We start from the raw sequence: 25,369 nt of genomic DNA on the forward strand, positions 1-25,369 counted from the left end.
ACACAGTGCTGTTCTTGGCTTACGATAGCTCCTGCTACCATCTTCAGCGTCTAGATTTCCAGTTGTTCTGGTTTCAGATGAAGTCAGCTTTGCGATAGCACGAGCTCCTGTTGTTATATGCCACGGTCTAGACCGTGGTATTAGCACCAGCTCTGTTTCACGGTCTGTTGTACATCTTTACGGGATCCCAGCTAACCATCTCCCTTCTTCCAATCTGGTGGGATTTTCAGTGATCCTTCTCTCGTGGTCTTAAAGCTGTGCTGCGCGGTTTAACTTTTTGATCAGATCTAATAGGCCTCACTCGTTTAGAATTAACTTGTTGATCTATATTCTACTGAATTTTTTTGCTTCCCACAATTGTGGGTAATGCGTTTGTGAGTGTCGCTTCCATTACTCAGCCTTTGTGTTGTTACTATTGCATATTCATTTGCTCTCATCGAAGTTCATCCCACAATCTTTATCCGAACTATGCACAGCTGATACACTATTCCTGTCTTGTTCGGTTACTACTCTTAAGTGTTCCTTTTTAGTTTTCTGTAAAAGGAAACTATTGAGATGGCCATTTGTTTGTCCGTCCTCACTTTTTCTGTCCGCCCTCAGATCTTAAAAACTATTGAGGCTAGAGGGCTGTAAATAAGTATGTCGATCATCCACCCTCCAGTCATCAAACAGACCAAATTGCAGCCCTCTAGCCTCAGCAGTTTTTATTTTATTTAAGGTTAAAGTTATCCATGATCGTGCATCTGGCACGGCTATAGGTGCCAACAACGCAGGCCACCACCGGGCCGTGGCTGAGAGTTTCATGGGCTGTACAGAAAACTCTTTTTTACTTGTTTTTCGTCGAAATTACCATTCACATTATCTTTGGAATATTTGTTTAGCTCTTTGTATTTTCACCGTTCAAAAGATTACTATTTTGTTTCTGTAAGCCTAATTACTCTTATTCAAGATCACCAATGCACCAGATTTGTCAGCTTTCGTCATGTGTATATTTTTATCACTTTTCAATTGATTGCTGGCTAACGAGAATTTTTTTTTGGGGGGGGGAGGGCGAGGCGGGGGTTTGGAGGGTTTGGTTTCTCTTTCATATTTCTGTAGACAATTCCCATGACAAAGTTCACATCTTCACTGGCAATGTTAGTATATCCTTTCCAAAATTATTTCCACGCTGCTCAAGGCACCTTAGGACAAAGCCAATACACCCATCAGCCTTAGGCCTAAGTCGTACTTCCAGCCACATGGACTTCTTGGAATGAGTATATTCGCTTTGTTTTCGTTTAAGATCCTGATAAGCTTTTCTTCTCATTTGCTCACAGCAGTAGTATCACCCTTTTAGCAGACCTATTCATTCAACTGGTTACTGAGGATTTAAAATGCCTTCTTTTCCTTGTCAGTTCTTCAAATAACTTTGTAGTTGTAGTTTTCTTGATGTTGATACATTTTTGTTATCGTCTGCTCCGAGAGTCACTCTTTCGTCCCGACATTCACGAAGAAAACACAAGTGTTCTTTGGCTGAGTGAACAAAATTTGCATATGACCTTCACACGTTCCGGTGATTTCAAGCATATACTGTACATACATACTTATATATTCTAGAGAGAGAGAGAGAGAGAGAGAGAGTTCAGCCGAAAGACGTAATCAATTGATACATTTAAGAAAACTGGCGCAGCAGTTTCTTCTTATCCTATAGTAATCGATACTTGATCGACACCACCTCGAAAGTGGGCTGTACCTTAAACTCAGTGATATTCGACAATTGCAATTTTCTTATTGCTTTTGTTTTTTCCAAGTAAAGAGAATAAACCTTAACTTTCCTTATTTTCATGTGTCAGGACCTGCTTCACTTCTTGAGAGAGAAAGATTGGACAGGCCTTTTGTTTTTTCTAGGGTAACAATGCGAATGAAAGAGAAAAATGAGAAAGCATCCTATCAGTTGGAGGGAAGAAGAAAAATCGCCCACGTTTTCCCACGCAAAAAGTAGAGAAGAAAATTTAAAACGTTTGTTTAGGTGTCTTATGAGATGATTATAGAAAACGGGAGAAATTATATCACAAGAGTATGAACCACATTGCAGATTTGATGGATAACTGTATCAAAGAGAGCACCGTCGCTTCTTAACAGTTTAGCATAACGCGTGAGAGATCACATTTCCCTTTTATAAGCATATGTGGGCAAAAGGGTGATAGCCCTACGTTCAGAACCGAAGGAAAGAAAAAAAGAAAGGAAACGCCCGTATTCTGATTGGATTCCCTCTGTGACAATGCCGTACTCTTAAGTAAAATAATTCCTAACTCATGCTGCAAGGGAATATCAATGTAGGACTAATATTCTCAATATTAATGGAATTTTAAAGGAATAAATTGACTCTTCCTCCCTTGACAGATGTTTTTGCAGTTTCTTTCATAACATCTTCACAAGTGATGCATATGTTAAATAGTGATGAAACTCTGCTTTGGTAATTGTAACACATTTACTCCGCAAATCATGTTTAATGTTAATGTTTGACAAGTGTGTGTGTGTGTATATATATATATATATATATATATATATATATATATATATATATATATATATATATGTATATATGTATGTGTGTGTGTGTGTGTGTGTTTATATATACATAGTGTAACACCAGGCTTATTATTGATATATATAAATATATATATATATATATATATATATATATATCATATAACACTATTCTTATTATTGTTTACAAATATATATATATATATATATATATATATATATATATATATATATATATATATATATATTCATTTGTACTATGCTGATATTATCAACGAAAAAAAAGTGGTTAGTTCTAAGCTTTTGGATTCTCCCCCAAGTGTCTGTGGTTCCTGATTCCTATTACCTTCCTTCCTTTACGAGGTGACACTTCCTTCGTTCTTGTTTTTTTCTGGCAAAAAAAAATGTTCAGGATTGGAAATTTGATTATTATAAGTTCACCGTCTTTTGGGAATTTTTTTTTGGCGGGGTGGTGAGTTATTCTTATCGGTCCTATTAACGTAGTACCATAGCCCAACCCTAAAGGACGGTACGTCTCAAACCTAGGGACGTTACGTATAGTCCAGAAGCTTAGACCGAGGTACCTTTTTACATGGAAAGAATAAACTTAACTGTCAACACGATATGGCCGCAGTATGAGCGCGGAAGTTCCAATGTTCCATTTATGACAGTGCTGTTCAAGTCCACCCTGCTCTGTTGTTCTCCGCATTCCAATAGTTCACGTTGATAGAGTTTTGTGTTATATATATATATATATATATATATATATATATATATATATATATATATATATATATATATATATATATATATATATCTTATAAAACCTGAGCGATGGAGGAAAGTGATATCATCATATCGTATGTAATGAAAAAGAAATAAGAGATACTTATTTTTCTATTGAATAGGTTCCTTCCCTCTTTACTCTCGGTCTGTATTTAGCTTTATCTCGAAGATTCTTTAGTCTTTGAAACACTTGTTTGTTTTCTGATCACTTCCGAACGAAGGAAGAACAAGACACATCTCTGCTTTCATCTTGATGAAACTGACTAGCTTCAATCACCTAACTACTGATTTTCATTCCACTTTCATGTCATTTTCATGGTAGGTTTCTGCTTCCTAACAGTAGCAGTTATGACTTGGACCATCGACGGATGGTCTCTTGTTCGTCACTTTTTCATAAGCTGTATTTCAACAGAGATCTTTCACATTCGCAATTTATCCCTGATCCCCTTTACCTGCCGAGAGAGCAACCGGATTCGCTGAACAGCAGCACCAATATGCAGTAAATGTGCCTCTGCCGAACTTCTCAGTTCCAGAGGTCCTTTGTTCCTCACGCCGTTGGACTGTGGAACAGCCTCGCAATGGATGTCGTGCAATTGGAATTATAGAAGGTCAAGCAAAAATGCAATGTATGACTACTCTAATAATATTCTTCTTACGCTTTAATACATTTTTTATGTATTTATTAATTTATTATTATTTTTTCCTTTTTCAATAAGTCAGATCTCTTCTTATTATATTTCCCTTTACCCCCTCTTACTCCTTCCTAATGAACACCATATTCTTTGGAAGCTTGAATTCCAAGTCAATGGCCCCTGTGGCCTTGTTCCATATGAATAGGGTTCATCTTCCGGCCCATTTTTGCTTGCCGCTTTGAGTCGATCGTTTCCTATGTATTCATTTTTTCCTATTCTGTAGCAGCGATTATCTTGGCCCGTATTCAAGCAGGCTGAATGAAGGCGCCTTAGTCCAAGCTTCGGGAAAGTACGTAACATCCCTTAGGTAGGGACTTGACGTCTTGACCCTCCCTTATAGTGTCGTCATTTTTGACGACATGATGTCCACAAACTATAGGGCAATATACCGTATTAGTTCAACTGTCTATTTATCTGGTTGCCATCTTCTCTAAAGATAGTAAAGACCCTTCTTTTAAGATAATGACCCTCAAAATGGTCAGCCGATATTGCATTACTTTGCCTCGGTTGGTGGGATGAGTCCAAATATCCACAACAGGATTCTTCAGTCGTTCAGTACTTTAATCGCTAACGGGCCGCTTTTTGGGAGGGCGTTGCTAGTCTGGGGCCTTCCAATTACAACAGCAACTTCATTTCATCTAATTACTTGAGCAACTGCATATCATCCACATAACTTTCGCCTTATATCACAAGCACATGTTGGTCCTGAGTTACCAAATCATATTCCTCTTCCTCTGCTTTTGGCTCATTCTCTGCATAAGGAGTTTCCTTGCAGAGGCTTTTTAGTCAAGTCTGTTTTCACAACGGCTTCTGTGACCGATGGCTCTCTTACTGGTAGAGAGACCAGGACTGGATAGAGACAACGCGCTCTGACCGCACCCTGCCACGCAAGAAGTTCCCTTTGAGCCTCTATAGACCTATGCTTAGATGACAGGCAGGTTATAATATGTTCATTACAGTGTCCCGTCTTAGGCCACCAGCTGCACTGACTTCTACTTTATGCTTCTACTATTTACATCTACTTTTTACCTTCCATCTGTTCACTTCGGTTTCTTCCCACTTACAAGGCTACTGCACCACGAGAATATTCAGCTCATGGAAGAGAGGCCGAGATATAGTGAGACTGTTCAGTTCAGTTTTCAGAGGCCATGGCTAATGCAATGTAGAATTTCAATTAAATCTGTCTGCTCAGCAATCTGTTTTGGTGGAGTGAATGAAAACACAGGCTAGATCAAAATAGCTTTATTGATGATCTTCCGCAACGCAGAGTGATGTGAATGAAGCTCATGTATACAAGACAATTTAAATAAAGTTTGTAATGATGAGAAAGACGAAGAAAGAAAAGGAGAGAGTGAGTGAGAGAGAGAGAGAGAGAGAGATTAGACCAATGGCACACGTTTACCAAAGCAATACAGTAGACTTACGGAGCAAATAAAAGGAAGAGAGAGTGAGAGAGTGAGTCAGTAAACCACATAAGCATCTCGCTTACTAATCACATACATGTTAGTCATTTCACGTGAGGCACACGGGAAGAAAGGGAGAGAATACGAGAGACCATAAATGTCTTATCATTACTGATGACTTCTTGTCGTTCACTGAAGTTCTGTTAAGGCCGCCACTAACGTTCAGTTATACCTGCGCAGTTATGCCTGCAGAGTCGGCCTGTGCAGGCATAACTGAACCCATTAACTTTCAGTTATACCTGCGCAGTTATGCCTGTGCAGGCAAAACTGAACGTTGGTGGGTTCGATTTTGCCTGCGCAGGCCGACTGTGCAGGCATAACTGCGCAGGTATAACGGAACGTTAGTGGCGGCCTTTACTTAACAATACCCAGCCTTCATTTTAAGATTTTCCTTTTCCTTAAGATGAGACGATTTGATGTCTTAGCTCATCTAGCCATACCTTTACATAGTTGCTTATGATAGGGTTAAAGAATAGTTCATTTTCCTCTATGTTAGAGAGAGAGAGAGAGAATCTGGTAATGCCGTGCTTTAGACTTATTCACCCTTCGGAGCAATAGCCTGAATTACTTTTGGATTAGGAATACAGTAGTCTCAGTAGCGTCTCTCGAAAGTACATTAAATAATAACAATAATAAAATGAAGACATGAAAAGGCGAAACTATTTATCTTCGAAGACAGCAACCTTAGCAGCCTACAACTCCCGTGTCCCTTTGCAAACAAACAAAGAAGGGGAAGTTTGTTAGTGTACGTTCATCGCTAAGTGGCAGTTTGTAGGTTTGAATGATCTAGGTTGTCTAGACTTCGACACTGATTTTGGGGAAGTAGCCTTTGGGACCAATCGCTTTTATGGATATGACTATATATTTATATATAGATCTATGTATCGAATACATTGACAACAAGCATTTCATCGTGCAGAAATTCTTGGCTACGTCCAGTGACATTATGAGTCTCATCGCAATGAAATCCATAGGCCTAATCAATGTAAACCAGTAAGTTTCTGCAAGAGCACTGCGCTAGAACTCTATAGTTACATTCGTGGATGGGCGTTTTCTGGTTCCTAGTTTCTCATAGGCCTAGTATGAGCAGCGACTGATCAGAGACTAGGTCTATCGCCAGCAAATTCTGTATCTGGGCAGTTCTTGTCTAGGCGAAGGCAGCTTTTATCAGAAGGAGTCGTGACTAAAGAGATGTGAAGAGTACCTTTACCGAAGTCTCAATACATTAACCGATTTTGCTTTCTATAGCTAAAGAAAACTCAACCTAGTACAACGCTCGGTGGCTTATAGCTTCTTTATTCCAGCAATTTTTGATAGTTCTCTTCGGCAGCAGTTTAAGATTTATGAGAAAGAAAAGGCAGCTAAAACAAGGAGCGTTTGGGTTTGATATTCTTTCATGTAATGATAAGACAAGCAGATTAACTGACAGGAATACAGTTAGACAGACGAAGAGAATGAAGTAAAGGTACACAGACAGACAGACAGCTTGATAGACAGAGGGTTACCATATACATATATATATGTATATATATATATATATATATATATATATATATATATATATATATATATATATATATATATTTTATATATATATATATATATATATATATATATATATATATATATATATATATATATATATATATATATATATATATATATATATATATATAATTATTGCGAGAAGCCACGTGAGGGATGTCAGCCATATTGGTTAAAGGTGTCTGTGGCTCTTTACGACTGAAACTTGAAACGTTTCTCCTGGCGTAAACGTTTTTACCATCCTCTTGAACGTTGGTATGATAATTTAATCATGGATATTGTCATACAACGTTCTCTTGAGTGTCAAAAAAAGTTTTTGGATAAGAAAGTTTACATAAAAATTTGGGATTTTCTCTTTTTAGTGGTTTAGTAATGGCATTTATCTGAACTGAGTGGGCGAGAATGGAAAGAAAGCTTTGGAGAATACTTTCAACATGCTATTACCTCAAGTATCAGGCTGCTTACTGGATTACCTTAAGTAAAGGAACAAGATAAATTCATAAATATAGTTAAAACCACATGATTCTCTTTGATTTATTTCTATATGAGTAAAAATAACATATTTTGGAATGCTAAGTATTCAGGAAAAAAAAAAACGAAAACTGAATATCTTCAGTTGTTTTTGTCCACCAAAAATGCCTTTCACCACTGTTCTTTGCAAACAGAATTTTATAACTATAAATACAGTCAGCTACCCTTTATTCGGACATTCTTCTTTGCACGTTCCTTCAAATGACGCGGTTGAAGTCACATTATATCAGATTTCTCATCCTCAGATGAATGTTTACTAAATGGTGTAAACAGTATTGGAACTATAATATTTACAAGGAGTGAAGAGATGAGCACACAATTCTCGAGGAATTTGTGGATGTCTTTACGAGTTTGATATGATGACGTTTAAGTAACCAATGTGGTGCTTACAGACGCGGAAATTTGTCTATTTTTGACAGAAATGAATGATCTCCTCAGAGTCCAGATTTCTAGAGGATACTTTTGGAACGCCTGAAAGACAAGTGGAAGGTCTGCTACTTATACATACAGCATTAATTGAATGCTTTTCAGAGACAGTTTCTATCGTGTTACGAATATCTTAGGTCATACATTTTAACATTAGTTGGACTCAGCAGGGAGTAGGCAATCATCAAGTAAGTGACTGACTATGGAATCACAGATGCTTTGTAAATGGATCAGCGTGGAACTGGTAGCTGTCAAGACGATGTCATGCAGATGCGGTCCTTAGGAGTGGATGGAATCTGGATATTCGGGGACACGGGAGGGACCACCAGCCTATTGGTCTCGGAGCTTTCCGAGGTACAGGGAGTGTTTGATGCCAAAGCTGAACATTGGGGTAGTGGCCCTCTCCGTCTGCGAAAGTAAGGCGTGACCTTTTAGCTTCAAGATAAATAGATTATTATTATTATATTCAGATGATGAACCCTGTTCATGCGGAACAAGCCCGCAGGGGCCACTGACTTGAAATTCAAGCTTCCAAAGAATATGGTGTTCATTAGAAAGAAGTAACAGAAATCAAACATGCTGATTATGATATGCAAATTCCAAATTCGGAAAATAAAGGAAGACTTAATAAACAGAAGTTCTACATTCTTAAGTTGAGAAGCTTACGTTTTAAGTCATGATGAGTCATGGTTTTCCCAACAAAGGTGAATCATGTTTTCTTTTCTGCACCAGCTGATATATACAGGATATGTACACAAGTTATTTGCAATGTTAAATCACAAAAATGATTAGGGAACAAGTTGCTTTCTGCAAAGCTGTCATTGAAAGGGCTTGTTAATAAAACCAATTTTATTAATGTTAAAGCAATTGTTAGATATAAAACTTTTTCGTTCACCCGTCTATCTAATCTAGAGACACAAGACCTCCCAATACAACTCACGAAAGTTGGTGTCCTAATTTACACATTTGAAGAAAATTGCTCTAAACTAATACCAACGACAGTCCTACCCGCAGAACTATTAAACATTTTGAAATGTACTATTTTCTTTTTTTGTTTTAATAATAAGATTGAGATGAATTGAATACAGAATTTAAGCCAAAGGCCAAGCACTGGGACCTATGAGGTCATTCAGCTCTGAGCTGGAAATTGACAGTAAAAGGTTTGAAAAATGTAGTAGGAGGAAAACCTCGCAGTTGCACTATGAATCAATTGCTAGGAGAGGGTGGAGAGTAAGATGGAAGAAAGAGAATGTAAAAGGAACGAAAGGGGTTGCAGCTAGGGGGCGTCCCTTGGGGTTGCAGCTAGGGGCCGAAGGGACGCTGCAAAGAGCCTTAAGTAATGCCTACAGTTTAATAATAAGATGATATCAAGGATATTTTGATATATGATTCAGCTCACTATGTGCCCCTTCACTTGGGTGGCGTCCTAACATAAAGATTAAAAAATAGTGGCTTTTAGCTAGTCCAAAAACTTCAGTACAAGTTAACGAAGTCTTCATCTACCCTGATAAGATTCTATATTGTCTTCAGCAACTCCGGCTCTTTCCTAACAACTTAAACAGGACTAACTTCCCTAGAAGCTTAGTTCACGACTCTTGTCTTACCTGCGGGTCTGTCATTCACTCTATCTCTTCACCCTCTCCTCTCGCTGATACCTACCGACAGACATTTTTCAGGCGAGTACGCATTCGGCGCCGGCTTTATCGTGTGGTCTATGGGTAGGGTGGTCTTTGGTGCCATAGTGAAAGCTGGTAGGCTAGTCCGGCACTTGTCCAGGTCCCCCGCTTCGTAGGTGCCAGGCCCGGGCACTCTCATTTTGTCAACTTCTTCAGCAGGCCTTGCTGACATGGTGAATTTGGGTCCCATCGGCACGTACTAAGCCACAAGAATCATGCACAATTTATAAGAAGGTCATTACACAGACCTTTTGTTTTTTTTGCTTTCAGACCTAATGTATGCCTACTGTGCAGGTGCTGGCTAATAATCTGATACTTAAACATATTTAGAACTCACCTTCAAGAGTTAATAATTAATAAACTTCTGTATTATGATACTTTACAGATACTTTAGCAATCCACAACCACGTAGTAGTATTCATATGAGAAGAGTAAATACATATAAACGAAGAAAGTATTAAAATCAAATCAGTAAAAAGGCTCAAGCAAAAAATACAGATTATAAGTAAGCTTAAGGCTTCAACCTTGTAAAAACTTATATTGCAAATTAAAAGCGTCCAAACTGTAAGCAGTGCTCATATGAGAGAATACCGATACAATACAATAATTAGCTTTCCTTCTGCACACCTAATCAAGACAATCTGCACTGGTAAAGAATTTGATAATAATCAACTGAAAATTAAAACTGACTTGGAAATAGAATGACACCCACATCTCACAATGGAAAATTCTTTACTTACCACCGCCATGGAAAACAATGAAACCTCATAAGTGATCATTTTGATTGTAGATGAATATGTGTTCTTATGAAATTCAAATGAACAGTCACGAACAGGTTTATCCCTCTGACAGGAATTATCATAACAGAGTTGATAAGGGCACTGATAACTAGAGTACCACAGTGCTAAGATCATTATTGTCTTGAATCACGGACACTGATGCTCTCACTTAGTAATGATGCAATGGAAAATCTTTGCTACGTAATCTGTCGCTTAAACTGAAAATTTGTTCTTGAGCTGCCCTTTGTACAGGGATGGTGAAGGGGATCTGAATTCGTGTAACTGTAAATAAGTTTGGTATTAACGGGAAGACATGTGACAAATTTGTTCTGGAATTGGCCTAAAAAAGTATCAGATATAAGGACGAAACCGGTCGGGATTTACACAGTGTTTCATTTTCCCTGTGCATTGTGTAACAGGAACTTAGTATAATGTTAATGAGAGTTCATGCTTTGAGTGTAGCGCATTGACCAGGAAATGTTAATAGACTGCCCTGGACTGTGTTAAGGAATGACTGACCAGCCGCTTTGGCCCAGAACTGTTAGACTGCCCTGGACAGCATTAAGGCGTGACAAAGGACTGGCGTGGTACCACTAACCTTTTCAGGGGAATATGCATTGGGGGAGGGTTTGGGGGTTTTGTCGGTGGGCATTTCGGTTCGGGGGGCCATAGTGAAAGCTGGGAGTTTCTCGCGGCATTTGTTCAGGTCCCCTGAGTCGTACGTACCGGGACCTGGAATCTTCATTTTGTCGACATCGTCAGCAGGTCTAGGCGCCATTGTGAACTTGGGACCGGTTTCTTGGTACTGGATATTTGTGGAGGGGAAATTGGTAGGGAATGTAATGGCATGCAAGACGAGAAGCCCATGCGTTTACATGGAGGAGTGATGTTATGTTAGCCCTTACCTCCTAATGTAAGGGGTTAAGTGTTTTTCAGGACGAAAAATCAAACAAGGATTTACTTTAAAATTTGAAATTAAGTGGAGGTCCCAGAAAATATTTAATTTTGCTTTAAGGATTTCCTGGAAAAGCAAATTCCAAAAAGTCTTCTTGGGTACTGGAATGATAATTTTGACAAAAGTAATGAAAACAAAATTAATTTTGTCAAGGACTGCTTCATGTAACTAGAGACATAAATTACCTGAGATAACTTAGGTGATTTGCCTTTCTCTCACTATTGTAAGTGACAATATTTATAAGATTTCACTGAAAGGGGTATTAACTCACTAATGCAAGAAAAACTAAATTCCATATTGACTTTACTAATATTTTGAAATCTGTAAGTTAATCAGTATATAAGTATATATTAGCTATTACAGCTTAATGTTACGTAATTCATTTCATAATTTTCATGAGCAGTGCCACTGATGCAATAATCAGGAGAATGAAGCTGAATAAATGAACCACTTGCCAAACTGACACATTTGAACCAGTTACTTTTGCAACGTCAGGTAAGATTGCTGGGCTAAACATCATCACTAATGCTCTAGGTTCCTGATCTGGAAGACTCCTCATTTACTAACCTTCTCTGGGGCATAAGCGTTCGGGGCAGGTTTGGGGGTTTTGTCGGTGGGCAATTCTGTTCGGGGGGCCATAGTGAAAGCCGGGAGTTTTTCTCGACATTTGTTCAAGTCCCCTGAATCATATGTACCTGGACCTGGGATCTTCATTTTGTCGACTTCTTCAGCGGGTCTGGGAGCCATTGTGAACTTGGGACCGGTTTCCTGATACTGAGTTTTGGAATGACAGAGGATGTATATATTCTTGTGGAATGAGGAGTAATGTGAACAATGTAAACCATATGGAATGAAAAGCAACATATTGTCCTTGATATGTAGGGAACCACTTCCTTAGCAAAAGACTGAGCTATAATAAGACACCACACAAAGTAAACAGCAAGATGGCTGACTCATAAATACTGGTACTGATGCTTTGAGTAATAAACTACTGCACTCTAAGACTGTTTCTATGTATAAGCAACTCTACAGAGTAAAACATTCCTTGGCTTTATAAAACAGTAAGAGCTTATAATAAAAGAGTTTTCCTAGTGTTGAGGTGACAACTGCCAACTACAGAAAAATACAGTTATCATTGTTAGTACATGAGTCTTCAAGATCAGTCACTAAAAGAGTATGAAAATGATGTACAGCTATGAATGGTGGTGTAATCCATGCACTGCATTTTTCATTCCCCGTTTTCCAGCTGTTGCAATAGTCTGAATTTACAACCTCAGTTACTCTAGTGAAAGCACAAGTAATCATCACAAGGGGTTTAGGTCAGTTTGTTGTCAGCAGTGCTGCCTGGTAAATCTGGCACTGTGAACTGCAGCTATGCATTGAGTAAGAATCCAATTTACTCTTTGTTGATATTGCATGTTAGTGTAAATAATGTTCAGACTGGGTATTCCAGATTACCATTTGCTGTTGATAAGATTATCCTAAGTGTTTAAACATCTCTTTAAGGAACTTATAAACTACTACTTACATTGTTGTATCACTCCTGAGACACCAACTGAGGTGATTATTTTCTAATAATATTAAGTCTACACAAGATCTGATATTTTTCGAGCACCAGCTGACCCGAGAGAAATAGTGACACCAATCTTTCATCCCACTCACTTCTGGATTGTAAGATTCTCTAACGTCTATATTCCTGAATCATTCAGACCCCTGTTTTGTCAAGATCATCAGCACATTTTCTTTTTGGGTGACTAGGAGTGTTTTTGGCACAGCGTGGCTGCCTCGGTCTCTTCGTCTTAATACAGTGAATTGGTCCTGTTCTAATGTTTTACATGATTCACAGCTGGACAACTATTATAACTGCTTTATGAAACAGGAATCAACATGGCACAACAATTTAAATGAATCTACTGTGATGATGAGATTTCAATGGCATTACTGTATCTCACATAATTGTCGAATGGTCACGCATGTGCCATAGAAAGATAAACTAAGGAATGAGCAAATAAATCTTAGCAAGGATTCAGATGGATGTACACTTAAATGAAGGATCTCGTCTAAAAATCAACTTTCTCATCAACCCTCATGGAGATATGTTCACCATGTTTGGTATAATTCTGCTGTACTCTTAGACCTCCATACTAACAACCGGTGAGATCCTTGATATCTTATTGTCTAGAGAACTGGTTTTGATTGCTTAGGTTTTTTTCTCTTCATGTAAAATCTTTACTCATTCTCATTCACTAGCAACTTGAGCCAGTTCTATCTTTCTCTTTCTGAGTTGAGAAATGTGCGATTCACTTCAGTTTACAATTAAGAGAAGAAATAAGTATTGAAGTCACCATAAATCCAGTTACTAGAACTGAACCTAGTTGAAATAAAGCTCATTTAGCAGTTATGCGATTGCCAGTCGTAGCACTGACGTAATTTTATTCACCCACTTCATTGTCGTTTGCTGCATCCAAAGAGAGAGAATGGGGTGACATCTGTGGATTACCAGAAGTAATTTCCCATAAAATTCAGGACTTACGAGGATTTTGCTTAATTTTTCATAGGTCTGGAAATCATTATGCAAAATGCGGGCTCATTTTCATGGTGTGTTAGGATGATCCCTAACTGGTTACTATTAGGAAGTGGGTGTTTCAGGTGTACAAATTGTTATTCTTCTCTGGGGTCAAAAGAAAAGGTGAAATGTTAAAAGAAAAAGTTAAATTATTCACTTATTTTGACACTGAAAAATGTAGTTCATGCCAAAATGAAAGTGAAGGCATTTCATTTATTAGTATCAGACTATCCTCTTGTTCCTTCATTTATCAGAAGAAATTATGTGGATGTCTATATATGATTAGAACCTACATCTGAAGAAACGGGAGATATCCTTGGGACACTACACTTACAACTTAAGGGATTTTGTTACACATTTATTTTAGATGGCTAAGCTAAATGAGCCGGATTTGGGCACTTGATGGAGAGACATCTGAATTTTTTGTTTTAAATTCTCATGGAAAAGTTAGTCAGCTTTATGAAAGGACCAAGGAATCACCTTGAGGAAGGTTTGGCCGAACACTTACATACCTTCTCAGGGGAGTACGCATTAGGGGCGGGCTTTGGACCTTTGTCGGTGGGTAATTCTGTCTTTGGAGCCATTGTAAAGGCTGGCATCTTTTCTCTGCATTTGTCAAGATCTCCAGGATTGTAAGTACCTGGGCCTGGGATCTTCATCTTATCAGAGTCTTCAGCTGGTCTGGGAGCCATCGTGAACATTGGGCCCACATCTTGATACTAATTTTATTATTGGAGGGAAGTGAAAAAAGTATAAAAGAAATTAAGCTGGCATATTTCATGGTATGATTTAATCTGAATTCAAACTCTCAAAGAAAATTATTCCAATTCTTGACATGTAACTTCTCTAAATAATCTGTTCACCTATAAGGTTTTTAAATAAGAATTAGCATGTCAAAGAGTAAGATAGATGATATTATTTTGAAAGGAGAATATTTCTTAATTAGTTACAGCCTGGTTATGGAATCATTTAGTTAGTCTTGGTATTTTTTAGTTTTTCTTGAATCAGAGGTTTACTTCAGAGGTAGAAAAGAAAAGCTTTGCCAAAGCTGATTGATTAAATTTATTATCTGGAAGTGGCTTTCTTTACCCCTTTGGGTACCTAGCCTAGAAGTGGCATTCTGGACGACAATATCAGAATTCCATATCTAGAAGCAATTCTATAGCGACTTCATCAGACGTTTTATCTGAAAAGTGAGATTCATAGAATATCTTAGAAGTTTTTACTTTTGAGAATGAGCCCTACAACAATGCTTCCAGCTTAGCATTAAATAGAAAAATTGTTTTTTTTTATTTCCACTGTATGAATGAATCTCAGACTTCTCAGTACATCAGCATTACATACCAACTTGTGTTAATAAAATTTTTCATGTAATGGGTACTTCTGTCTCTCCAGTGTAATTGTCAGATTTGCTGACATAATTACCTTGATACATACTTTTCATGTAGTTGCTCTCTTCATGCTGTCTCATAGACATGGAGAACTTTCAAGTGTGATCCTGTTACATGGCAACACCATTTCCAGATTTCCAAAGAGAGAGTAACGAGAAATGGTTCCAAAAAGCACCCAAAGAATTTCAGATGATGAGGTCATTTAATTTCAGATCTCCAGATCTGTTGAGCTAAAGCAGTAAAGTCTTTTGGTATCAAACCTCCTTGTTTTCAGTCTGCCCTTGATACAAAAGGCGAGAAGGCTGAAGACTTTAGTTGCGGTAATTAAGTGACTTGGTTACTGATGTTAATTTCTAAATGCCCCGATATGTAGATGCCGTGAGTCAACAATATTTCAGGTACTCCTGAACAGCTCCACATATTGTGACGAGCTATTATTTATTTGTCAGTTTTTTCAGTATGAAGAGCATTAGTAAACGCCTTTGTAGGGAAAAAGAGAAGGGTTTGTAAATGAGGTAATTGAAGCAAGCCTGTAAATCTGACATACCTTCTCTGGGGAGTATGCATTGGGGGCTGGTTTGGGGCTCTTGTCTGTGGGTAACTCTGTCTTTGGGGCCATTGTAAAAGCTGGCATCTTTTCCCTGCACTTATCAAGATCACCGGCATTGTAAGTGCCCGGTCCGGGAATCTTCATCTTGTCAGTTTCCTCAGCTGGTCTAGGAGCCATGGTGAACTTAGGACCTGAATCCTGATGCTGATTCAACAGCAATAATGTTTCATAAAGAACGAAAATGTTTGAAATTCCAGAATTTTATGTATTCCCAATTATGCTATACTCTAGCTGCTATTGAATCCATTCAATACAGAGCTTTAGCAAATCTAATAACCAGCTACAAAATGCAAAAGTATATAACTAATACATTCTTAGTCTTTGAATATCATTATGATCACAGATGCTGAGTGTGTCGACGTTAGTTGCAATGTCTGCATTTTGCTCAAGTGATGCATTCAGTGTCTGCGCTGTTTGGCTAAATATCGATGATTGGTCAATATGTAAAGTGACTGCTACATGGGAATGCTGTCCTACACTGCCTGTGATAAAATGTATCTTGAAGTTTTATATCACTGGCTGAGATGTTTACAATCCTGTGTTTGTATGTTGCTGTTTTGTTTTATTAGAATGAAGCTGTAGCTTTCAAAGTATCTTTGGTTATGTACATTGCAAAGGACCAGTGAGGTCTGCAGAGCAGAAACCAACGTTTACAGATTTTCACTACATACAGCCAATACGTACCTTCTCTGGCGAATATGCATTAGGAGCAGGCTTTGGTGTTTTGTCAGTGGGTAATTCTGTCTTTTTGCCCATTGTAAAAGCTGGCATTTTTTCTCTGCACTTATCAATATCACCAGCATTGTAAGTACCTGGACCAGGAATCTTCATTTTATCAATTTCCTCGGCCGGTCTGGGAGCCATGGTGAACTTTGGACCTGTTTCCTGGTACTGTTTCAACAGCAGAAGTGTTGCATGAGGCAGATTGATTAAAATGTTTATGAGAATGGTAGAACTTTAACTACCTATTTCTACTCTTGTAATAACATATTTATTACCAGACTGATAATAACACCAATGAATTAATCTACTAATAAAACCAATGATTTCATCTACTGACATCATTTTGTAAACAAACAAAAACTACTATGTAATGTTTTCATGTGTATGACCCTCTCATGCACAAGTGGTATATCATTTCTTATTATCTCAACAACTATTATTACAGAATGTGTCAGAGTTAGTGGCCGTTCCAGTAAGCTGCTCTTCTGTGGGAGAGTTTGGTTTTTGTTTTACTCAAGAAGACGACTGTTATTTTACTGCTATTGTAAAATCTAACACCCATTTGTGTAATCATTGCTAGAAAATGATATCACACAATTCCCTATGCCATGTGTAACGTGGAAAAATAATTTTCGACGTTATATTACCCTCAAATCCTGCATTAGCCTATATGAAGCATCCCAGCCATTGCTTTGTCAATGTACAATAAAAAAAGGATGATCAGGCACTCGTGTTAGAGGAAAGGACGTACATGGACTTTCACAAAGTGCTAAAGCTACATACCTTCTCTGGGGCATATGCATTAGGAGCAGGCTTAGGTGTTTTGTCAGTGGGTAATTCTGTCTTTTTGCCCATTGTGAAGGCTGGCATCTTTTCTCTGCACCTATCGAGATCACCGGCATTGTATGTACCTGGACCTGGGACCTTCATCTTATCAGTTTCCTCAGCTGGTCTGGGAGCCATGGTGAACTTTGGACCGGAATCCTGGTACTGATCCAATACCAATGTTAATGGTCGACAGTGGAATGAGCATACTCGGGAGAGATATTGGGCAGAGCGACATGTTTGGCAACAAAAGGAAATTTATTGTTGGTGCACAGTCTGTTTTCAAGGACTTGAGAATTATGCAAGTACAGGCAATTATCCTTCAGTGGCAAATAAGGCTGTCAATTTCACAGCCTGGATATATAAATATATAGGAAATGCATGAAATGAAATGAGGTACACTGATTTGAACAAAATTCTTTCATCAAAGCAAATACATACCGGTATTTGATGATAAAACAATTTATCAAAACAAGTCTGTAAGAAAAGCTGTTAATGGACCAGTCAGCAAAGCAAGGGATGAAGATAATGAGAAGAACAAATGATACAGGTTAGTTTTAAGTATTAATAAGTCCATGACTGATACCAGTGAGTCATCAAAGGTCACTTTGTTACTCTGGATGTTTGCACTTGCTCAAGGTACTGCTCTAGGGTAGTGAACTACTTATATTGATGGCATCTTCATAAAATAACTGAACAGACATTCAGGTCTAAACCAATTCACGGTTGAATAAGATTTTTCACTTAACAAGTGGTGATGTATGTCCTATATAGCTTTCAGATAGATAAAGGTGAATGAAATGTAAATTTTCAATCGGCGTTTTGAAAAACATCGTGAATTGAAGTTGGTGGACTGTCGGAGCATGAATTTGATGGCAGCAATATTTGCCGTGTATAACGAGTCTCACAAATGATTTTGTTTCAATCGCAAGATAATTTGATCTAGTGATACGTTTATTAACATTCCACATAGTGGTGGCAGGAAGTAATGGAGAATTAAAACTAAAAAGAAATCCAAACAACACCATCCTTTCTTTACCAATAGCAGATTGCTAATACTTTCATACCGAGTTCCTCCAAATGTCAACCTGCTCTGAGAGCAAGTACTTACCTTCTCTGGAGAATATGCATTTGGGGATGGCTTTTGTGTTTTGTCAGTAGGCACATTTGTCTTTGGAGCCATAGTAAATGCTGGTAGCTTTTCCTTGCACTTGTCGAGGTCACCAGCTTCATAGGCGCCCGGACCCGGGACTTTCATTTTATCGACTTCCTCTGGGGCCCTTGGTGCCATTGTAAACGCTGGGCCAGAATCCTTGTACTAAACGAGTAGGAGGATCGTGCAGTTACAGTATCGGCAGTCATTGTGCAAGATTGTGCAAATTCAGCAAAATCATTGTAAAGTGATCATTATGGTTTAACCTCTAGCATGCTTAGTACAGTTAATGCAATAAGTTTTTTTAGTTTAGAAACCAATAGGAAAATAAATGGAAACATTGATCCTTAATAAAAGCAAAAAGAATAAAAGTCAGTTCTAGATGAATAAACCAAAAATATTAAGAGAAGCATCCCAAAAGTAAACGGAAGAGTTTATGATATGGAAGAAAATAAATGATTAATAGAAACGGTGCAAAAAAGACTGAATCAAAAAGATTAAAACACGCCTTATTCCCAGTCTCTGATGGCCGCGTGTTACTTCTTACCTTCTCTGGGCAGTGAGCTCCTGGTCCTGGTTTCATGGTGTGGTCAGAGGGAATGGTAGTCCTCTGCCCCATACTGAAGGAAGGACTCTTGATCGTCTTGTACTTGTCAACCGACGCTCCCTCATATGAGCCGGGACCTGGGACCTTTGGAAAAGACAGTTGGCGGCCTGTTAAGTCTCATTCTCTTCAGAGAGGAAATTGCAGCAAAGACCAACCAAGTCGATCAATCAATGTTATGAAGTATAGCCTAAAAATTTGTTGACTATTGGTGAATAAAAACATCACCAAAAAAGAAAGAAGAAATTGCTGAGGTACAGAATTTGTGCAGGAGATTATTATTTTGTTCTTCTAGTGCTGGTTTGAAAAAGAATAAACAGATTGTGTGAAACTGGGTATGAGTTATGAACTTACCACCTTTTGGAAACATGAAATAAAGAACAACCTTTGAAAACAAAGTTAACAGGGACAGTTCTAATTATCTCTTTGAAGGCAATTGGCATATTCAAAGGATATCTTTGTTACATTACAAGTAATTGCTTTTAGTGAATCTTTTCCCAGTTGCAAAAGGATCTGTGGCATAGATTTGAAGGTTAACAGGATACCCTGATATGTCACTCATGGTATCCAACAAAAATAAATCTTAAAGAAATAATAAATATATTCCATAAAAAATATAGCCTCAATGCTTTTTTGCGTTTAGACATCATGCTCTTTGAAAACATGCCACAAGGGAGAAATATGCTTTTTCTATTTTCATTTTTTTCTTGCAGTATCTTTCATTGGGGATTACAAACACTGCATCCATTCCTTAGCTTAAGAGTTTAATCCACAATCCCAACTAAAGAAATGAGCTCATTTACCTTCATTTTGTCCTCATCAGGCTTTGGTCGGGCTGACATTGTGAAGCTGGGAGCTGACTGCTTTGCCCCTTCCTTGGTGGATCCCAGCAAGGTTGGAATAGAATAGCTGTTGGGAGCTAGATATACAAAAGCAGGTGAATGAAATGTCAAAGGACAAACTTACAAACTTGAATCTACAACAAGACTTTAATTGGATGAGACACCTCACAAATAAATGCTTTAAGAACAACTCTAAACTAGGCTTCATCAGTGCAACTGTAGCCATGGACAATGAGTCTGAAGGTTTCGTTTCGTTCTTTGGCAGCCTACGGGCAAACAGTGCATTCAATTTCCTTAACTATAGGTTGCCTGGGCACGATAATGAAGCCCTCAGACTTGTTGGTCACGGCCATACAATTAAAGCAAAAGAAGCTTGGGAGATAGTTAAGGGTGATCACTCTGTGTGCATAGAGATAAAACTATATGTTTCAACAACGTAAGTCGGGAATGTCAAACCTGGGGTATCAGAGGCTTTTCCATTTTCTGTCTTCATGCCAAAGGAGAATTTCGGGGATGCCTCGTTAACTTTTGCTTCTGCCTTCTCAGGAGAGTAGTCGCAGGGTGCTGGAGTGACGTAGGCCTTAGGATCCTTAGGCTTGATGTGCATACTGGCAGCATGTGGTTCGTCTCTTCCTGCAGAAAGCAGCAGACAATAGAAAACATGGAGGAGAGTGAAAGAGAGAGAAAGCATATCGTCACATTAACACCTGCGAAAAATGCCACTGTTGATGACACTATTGACACTATGTATATGGCAGAACTTCAAAGTTAACGTAATGCTTATGAGCAAAACCTCAGCAAGTAAACAAGACTTATTCCCGTCCTCAAGTCTGTATGTTCATTATTAACATTTACAGTGCACATCTAAATAAGCGGTCAGTGCACAAATAACAGTATACAGAAGTATAGAATCAAGAGCATTAAATAACTAAGTTCATCGACATATTTTGTCATCTAGCATTCCAGGTCAAACTCTATACAAGACCTACTAAAGGGTTAAAGGCAAGAGGCAATGTAGATTTAAATTACTTTCGAAGAGGAATCTATAGGACACAGCACTGACCTTTGTTGGAGAGGCCAGTAACATTGTATTGTCCTGGCCCAGGTCCTGCCGTCTCCAGCTTCGATGCTTGGCGGCTGGACATCGTGAATGCTGGGGGGCGGTTCTTAGTGGAATCTCCAATCCCTGGAACAAACAAACAACGCCCTTAGTGAAAACAGCAACAGCATTAACAATAATACTAATTACTTTGGTGATAACGGTTATGATGCTCAGTGAAACAGGGTCTGAAAGCCTCAACTCTGTATTTTCATCTGAACTTGATCACGGGAGCTCCAAGATCAGCATTTCAGGAATCCCATGAGCTTCCGAAATGTAATCATCAGGTCGTTTTAGACTGAATTTTTGCTTGGCTCAAATCCCAGGTTAAATGGAGTGATCAACTAATTGACTTCCATCATACTATGTTGCGGATCTGACGCCTTGGACGCAGAGATCCCAAATGACCCTTGTCGTAGCATCGCCAGGCTGTAAAAGGACACCTTACAGTCCTTAGGATACTGAAAAGAACGTGACGAATATTGTGTTTTTTCTACAAAGGTAATTTTCTAATATCCCTTTCTACATATTTTTTTTTTAGACATTTTTTCAGCTTCTAGTAGAGCTGCTCTCTGTCTTGCCATTTTCATCCGTTCCCTTGGGTCTTTTACCATTTATTTAGCTGTCCAGATTCTTTAATTATGCTTCGCACCAAGCTCAGTATCTAACCGTCGTCTACGAACAAACTTTCTAGGATAGCCTTGCGTAAGGCTAGAAAATGTCAGTCAGCAGTCTGGGTAAATTAACTTGGTAACAACGATCCGAGTCAAAGCATATAGCTTGTAAAAATTAGAATCTTACACAAACCTTAGGCATTTGGCATGAATGCCACTAGAAATCTGCTTCATATTATTATTATTATTATTATTATTATTATTATATTATTATTATTATTATTATTCAGAAGATGAACCCTATTCATATGGAACAAGCCCACCAAAGGCGCCATTAACTTGAAATTCAAGCTTCCAAAGAATATGGTCTTCATTAGGAAGAAGTAAGAGGAGGTAAAGGGAAATAGAGAAAGAGATCTCGCTTATCAAAAAAGTAAATTAATAAATTATTATTATTTTATTTTATTTATTTATTTATTTATTTATTTTTTTTTTTTTTTGGTCTATCACAGCCATCCTATTCGACTGGTTGGTTTTTATAATGTGGGGTTCCGGATTGCATCCTCCCTCCTAACCATCACTTTTCTCACTATGTGCCCAGTTTCTAGTAGCACAATTTTCTGCATGAGTCCTGGAGCTATTTCGGCATCTAGTTTTTCCAGACTCCTTCTCAGGGATCTTGGGATCGTTCCTTGTGTTCCTATGATTATGGGTACAATTGCCAGCCGGACTTTTGCCAAGTTGACAATAGCCATCCTGAAAATTGCCAGTGTCATGCGGGCAATTGACATTCGGACAACTTCCAGGCGGACAATTTCTATACTTAATTAATTTGTTTCTTATAAAAGAATATTCCTAATAAGCACCCCTTTACAAGTTACTTGTTTGGATATCTGTAGTAAACTGTAATCCTGAAAGCAACAGCAAAAAAAAAAAAAAAAAAAATCCACATACCGTAACTATAATGTAACTATTTCCTTCATTTTTATCCATTATATTTTGGAACCAATGGCAATTGTCCGGGTGACAAATGTCAGCCTGGCAATCGCCCATACTGGCAGTTTTCCGCACGGAAGTTGTCCGGATGGAAATTGTCCGCCTGGGAATTATCCGCACACGACAATTTCCACTGGCATATCCCATATCCTTCTTATTTCGATTTTCAGGTCTTACTTATCAATTTTTTCTCTTTCTTTGTCATCTAATCTGGTGTCCCATGGTATTGCCACATCAGTGAATGATACTTTCTTCTTCTTCTTCTTCTTCTTCTTCTTCTTCTTCTTCTTCTTCTTCTTCTTCTTCTTATTCTTATTATTATTATTATTATTATTATTATTATTATTATTATTATTATTATTATTATTATTATTACAGGGTCGACGCGCCTCTGTCACCAGTCTATATCATCAAAATCCTAGAGAGAAGTTTCAGATCCTGACTTTGGCCTCAGGAACTAAACAGGTAACCATATTTTGTTCTTTTTTTTTTAATTATTAGTCTTTTTTATTTTTAGTTTCTTTTTTTCTTAACATGTGTGAGTAGAGACTGCGGAAGGACAAAGAATTAAGGCTGATTCGGGATAAAATGAGAGAGAGAGAGAGAGAGAGAGAGAGAGAGAGAGAGAGAGAGAGAGAGAGAGAGAGAGAGACTGGAGCAAATCCGGTGATTCGTGTGGGTTTCATCATCTAATTTAAAAGTAAGAAAAAAAAGTGTATTTTCTTAAATACAAAGGCTCTGGGACGACGGGTGGCGATGGGGGTTTTGGGGTGGAAGGGTGGCCTGACGAGTTTATATCTAACCCAAAGAAATGAGGTTACAAGGATAGAGGAGGATAAAATGGTGCCCAACCACTATATATATATATATATATATATATATATATATATATATATATATATATATATATATATATATATATATATATATATATATTCATGTAATTGTAATAGCCACAATGCCCTCTTAACTTCTCGAATTCTTCGCGCATTGTGGCTATTACAATTACTTATGTATCTGGTAAAGAGTGACCGGTAGACTATACATACATACATATAAGTGTGTATGTATATATATATATACATATACACACACACACACACACCGCACTGAACCGACAAAACGTAGAACTCTCTTTAAAACGTCCGATCAACCGGCTCCTCTGTTTCTTCAGTTTTCAGATGTTCAAGCGATCAGCATCATCATCACCATCATCATCATCATCATCATCACCATCAGCATCATCATCATCATCATCAGCCGGCCACGCCAGAGGCAGCATCTTCAGATATGACAGCCCCTCGGGTTCTCGCAGTCATTCACCTGGTTTCCTTGATCACGCGATTATATAGAGCGGGTATGTAGTGTGGGTATGTAAGTGTGGGTATGTAAGTGTGGGTACAGTGCCCTTGTCTGTGTGGGCAGTGATCACCTTCGGAGGACATTCCTTGCTTGCCGGACGGCGGGTTTTATATGGGGCGTTGAACCCGTCTTATTTATCTGGGCATCTTCGCCTCTTTAAAGTTGTTGCAGCTTCAGAGAGAGAGAGAGAGAGAGAGAGAGAGAGAGAGAGAGAGAGAGAGAGAGAGAGAGATAAAAAGGGCATAAGTATTCATCCATTTATTTATGTATGTGTAAAGGTGGATTATACATACTGTACATCGATTTGAGGTGACTGAGGCATCGCTTTCTTCCGAATAATCTCATTCTTTTGCATTTGCCACGAAAAGGGCTTCTTTGTTTGTATAATAATACAGCTATGTATATATGTATATATATATATATATATATATATATATATATATATATATATATATATATATATATATATATATATATATATATATATATATATATGTGTGTGTGTGTATTTATTTATATATATCAGATGCATCAACGTTTGGACCAAACCAGACTTATTTTCTCTCTCTCTCTCTCTCTCTCTCTCTCTCTCTCTCTCTCTCCAGCAACAACAGCGAAGAATGCAAAGCCTCACCCCAAATGACTCCAAAACCAGTTTGAGAATAACATCGAGGCAACTTACCCAGTTTAGTTTTTTCCCCCTGAAAGCCTTTCGACTTTTTTTTCCACACAGGATGATAATGTCATGCCCGGCTTCTGATGGTATTATGGGAGTTGCCCCGTCTGGTAAATGCCCGAGGGGCATGTGGTAGCAGTCTTTTAAAACCCTCATGTTATCGCTCCAAACCTTGCAGTGAACCCCGGGGCTATACCCTGACCTTTAGCCTTTTAGGGACCTCGAGGTATATATCCTACAAGTCCTGCCTCGTTATCCTTGAGGTCGACCGTGGTCGAACCAGGGGTCCTGGGTCGAATATTCGTGCTTTCGTCGGATATTCGTATGCCCGTTTCGTGATCGGCGTAATGAAAGTACTTAAGCGGTGGACGTGGAAGCAAGGTCTCGGCGGAAGGCGGCGACGTGACGTCAGGGCTTCCCGCTGGGGAATCAAATGGTTTTAAAATTGAAGGGGCGACATTTTAATCATGTTGGTTTTCTCTTTTACAAAAAAATATGTTAATAAGATTAAAGAAAAGTCGGAACG

General features: G+C 38.3%; 1 protein-coding gene and 1 long non-coding RNA gene across 11 annotated transcripts in view; one reads left to right on the forward strand and one right to left on the reverse strand.

The window, feature by feature from the left end:
• Window positions 1-25,369, forward strand: part of LOC136841871 (uncharacterized) — a 320,425-nt gene that overhangs the window by 1,953 nt on the left and 293,103 nt on the right. The window contains exon 2 of the long non-coding RNA XR_010854115.1: window positions 23,184-23,270. This is a non-coding gene — a long non-coding RNA (uncharacterized lncRNA). The remainder of the gene's footprint in view (window positions 1-23,183; window positions 23,271-25,369) is intronic.
• The window catches only part of LOC136841868 (sperm-tail PG-rich repeat-containing protein 2-like), a 92,559-nt gene continuing 74,725 nt past the window's right edge, over window positions 7,536-25,369 (reverse strand). For 2 of the 10 annotated variants that reach the window (XM_067109274.1, XM_067109265.1), the window contains 10 exons: window positions 21,160-21,282; window positions 20,553-20,729; window positions 20,058-20,173; window positions 19,198-19,341; window positions 18,609-18,815; window positions 17,456-17,662; window positions 14,461-14,667; window positions 11,950-12,156; window positions 11,026-11,232; window positions 7,536-8,380 (listed from right to left, as the gene is read on the reverse strand). In XM_067109274.1, coding sequence (XP_066965375.1) covers window positions 8,303-8,380; window positions 11,026-11,232; window positions 11,950-12,156; window positions 14,461-14,667; window positions 17,456-17,662; window positions 18,609-18,815; window positions 19,198-19,341; window positions 20,058-20,173; window positions 20,553-20,729; window positions 21,160-21,282 — 1,673 coding nt within the window. In that variant the 3' untranslated portion in view covers window positions 7,536-8,302. Of the gene's footprint in view, window positions 8,381-9,631; window positions 9,848-11,025; window positions 11,233-11,949; window positions 12,157-14,460; window positions 14,668-15,694; window positions 16,094-16,633; window positions 16,841-17,455; window positions 17,663-18,608; window positions 18,816-19,197; window positions 19,342-20,057; window positions 20,174-20,552; window positions 20,730-21,159; window positions 21,283-25,369 lie in introns of those variants that run through there. The other 8 variants (XM_067109273.1, XM_067109269.1, XM_067109272.1 and 5 more) reach the window with 6 other exon arrangements.

The sequence above is a fragment of the Macrobrachium rosenbergii genome, chromosome 9 (genome assembly GCF_040412425.1).
Source record: "Macrobrachium rosenbergii isolate ZJJX-2024 chromosome 9, ASM4041242v1, whole genome shotgun sequence".
In the NCBI taxonomy this organism is placed as follows: Eukaryota; Metazoa; Arthropoda; class Malacostraca; order Decapoda; family Palaemonidae; genus Macrobrachium; species Macrobrachium rosenbergii.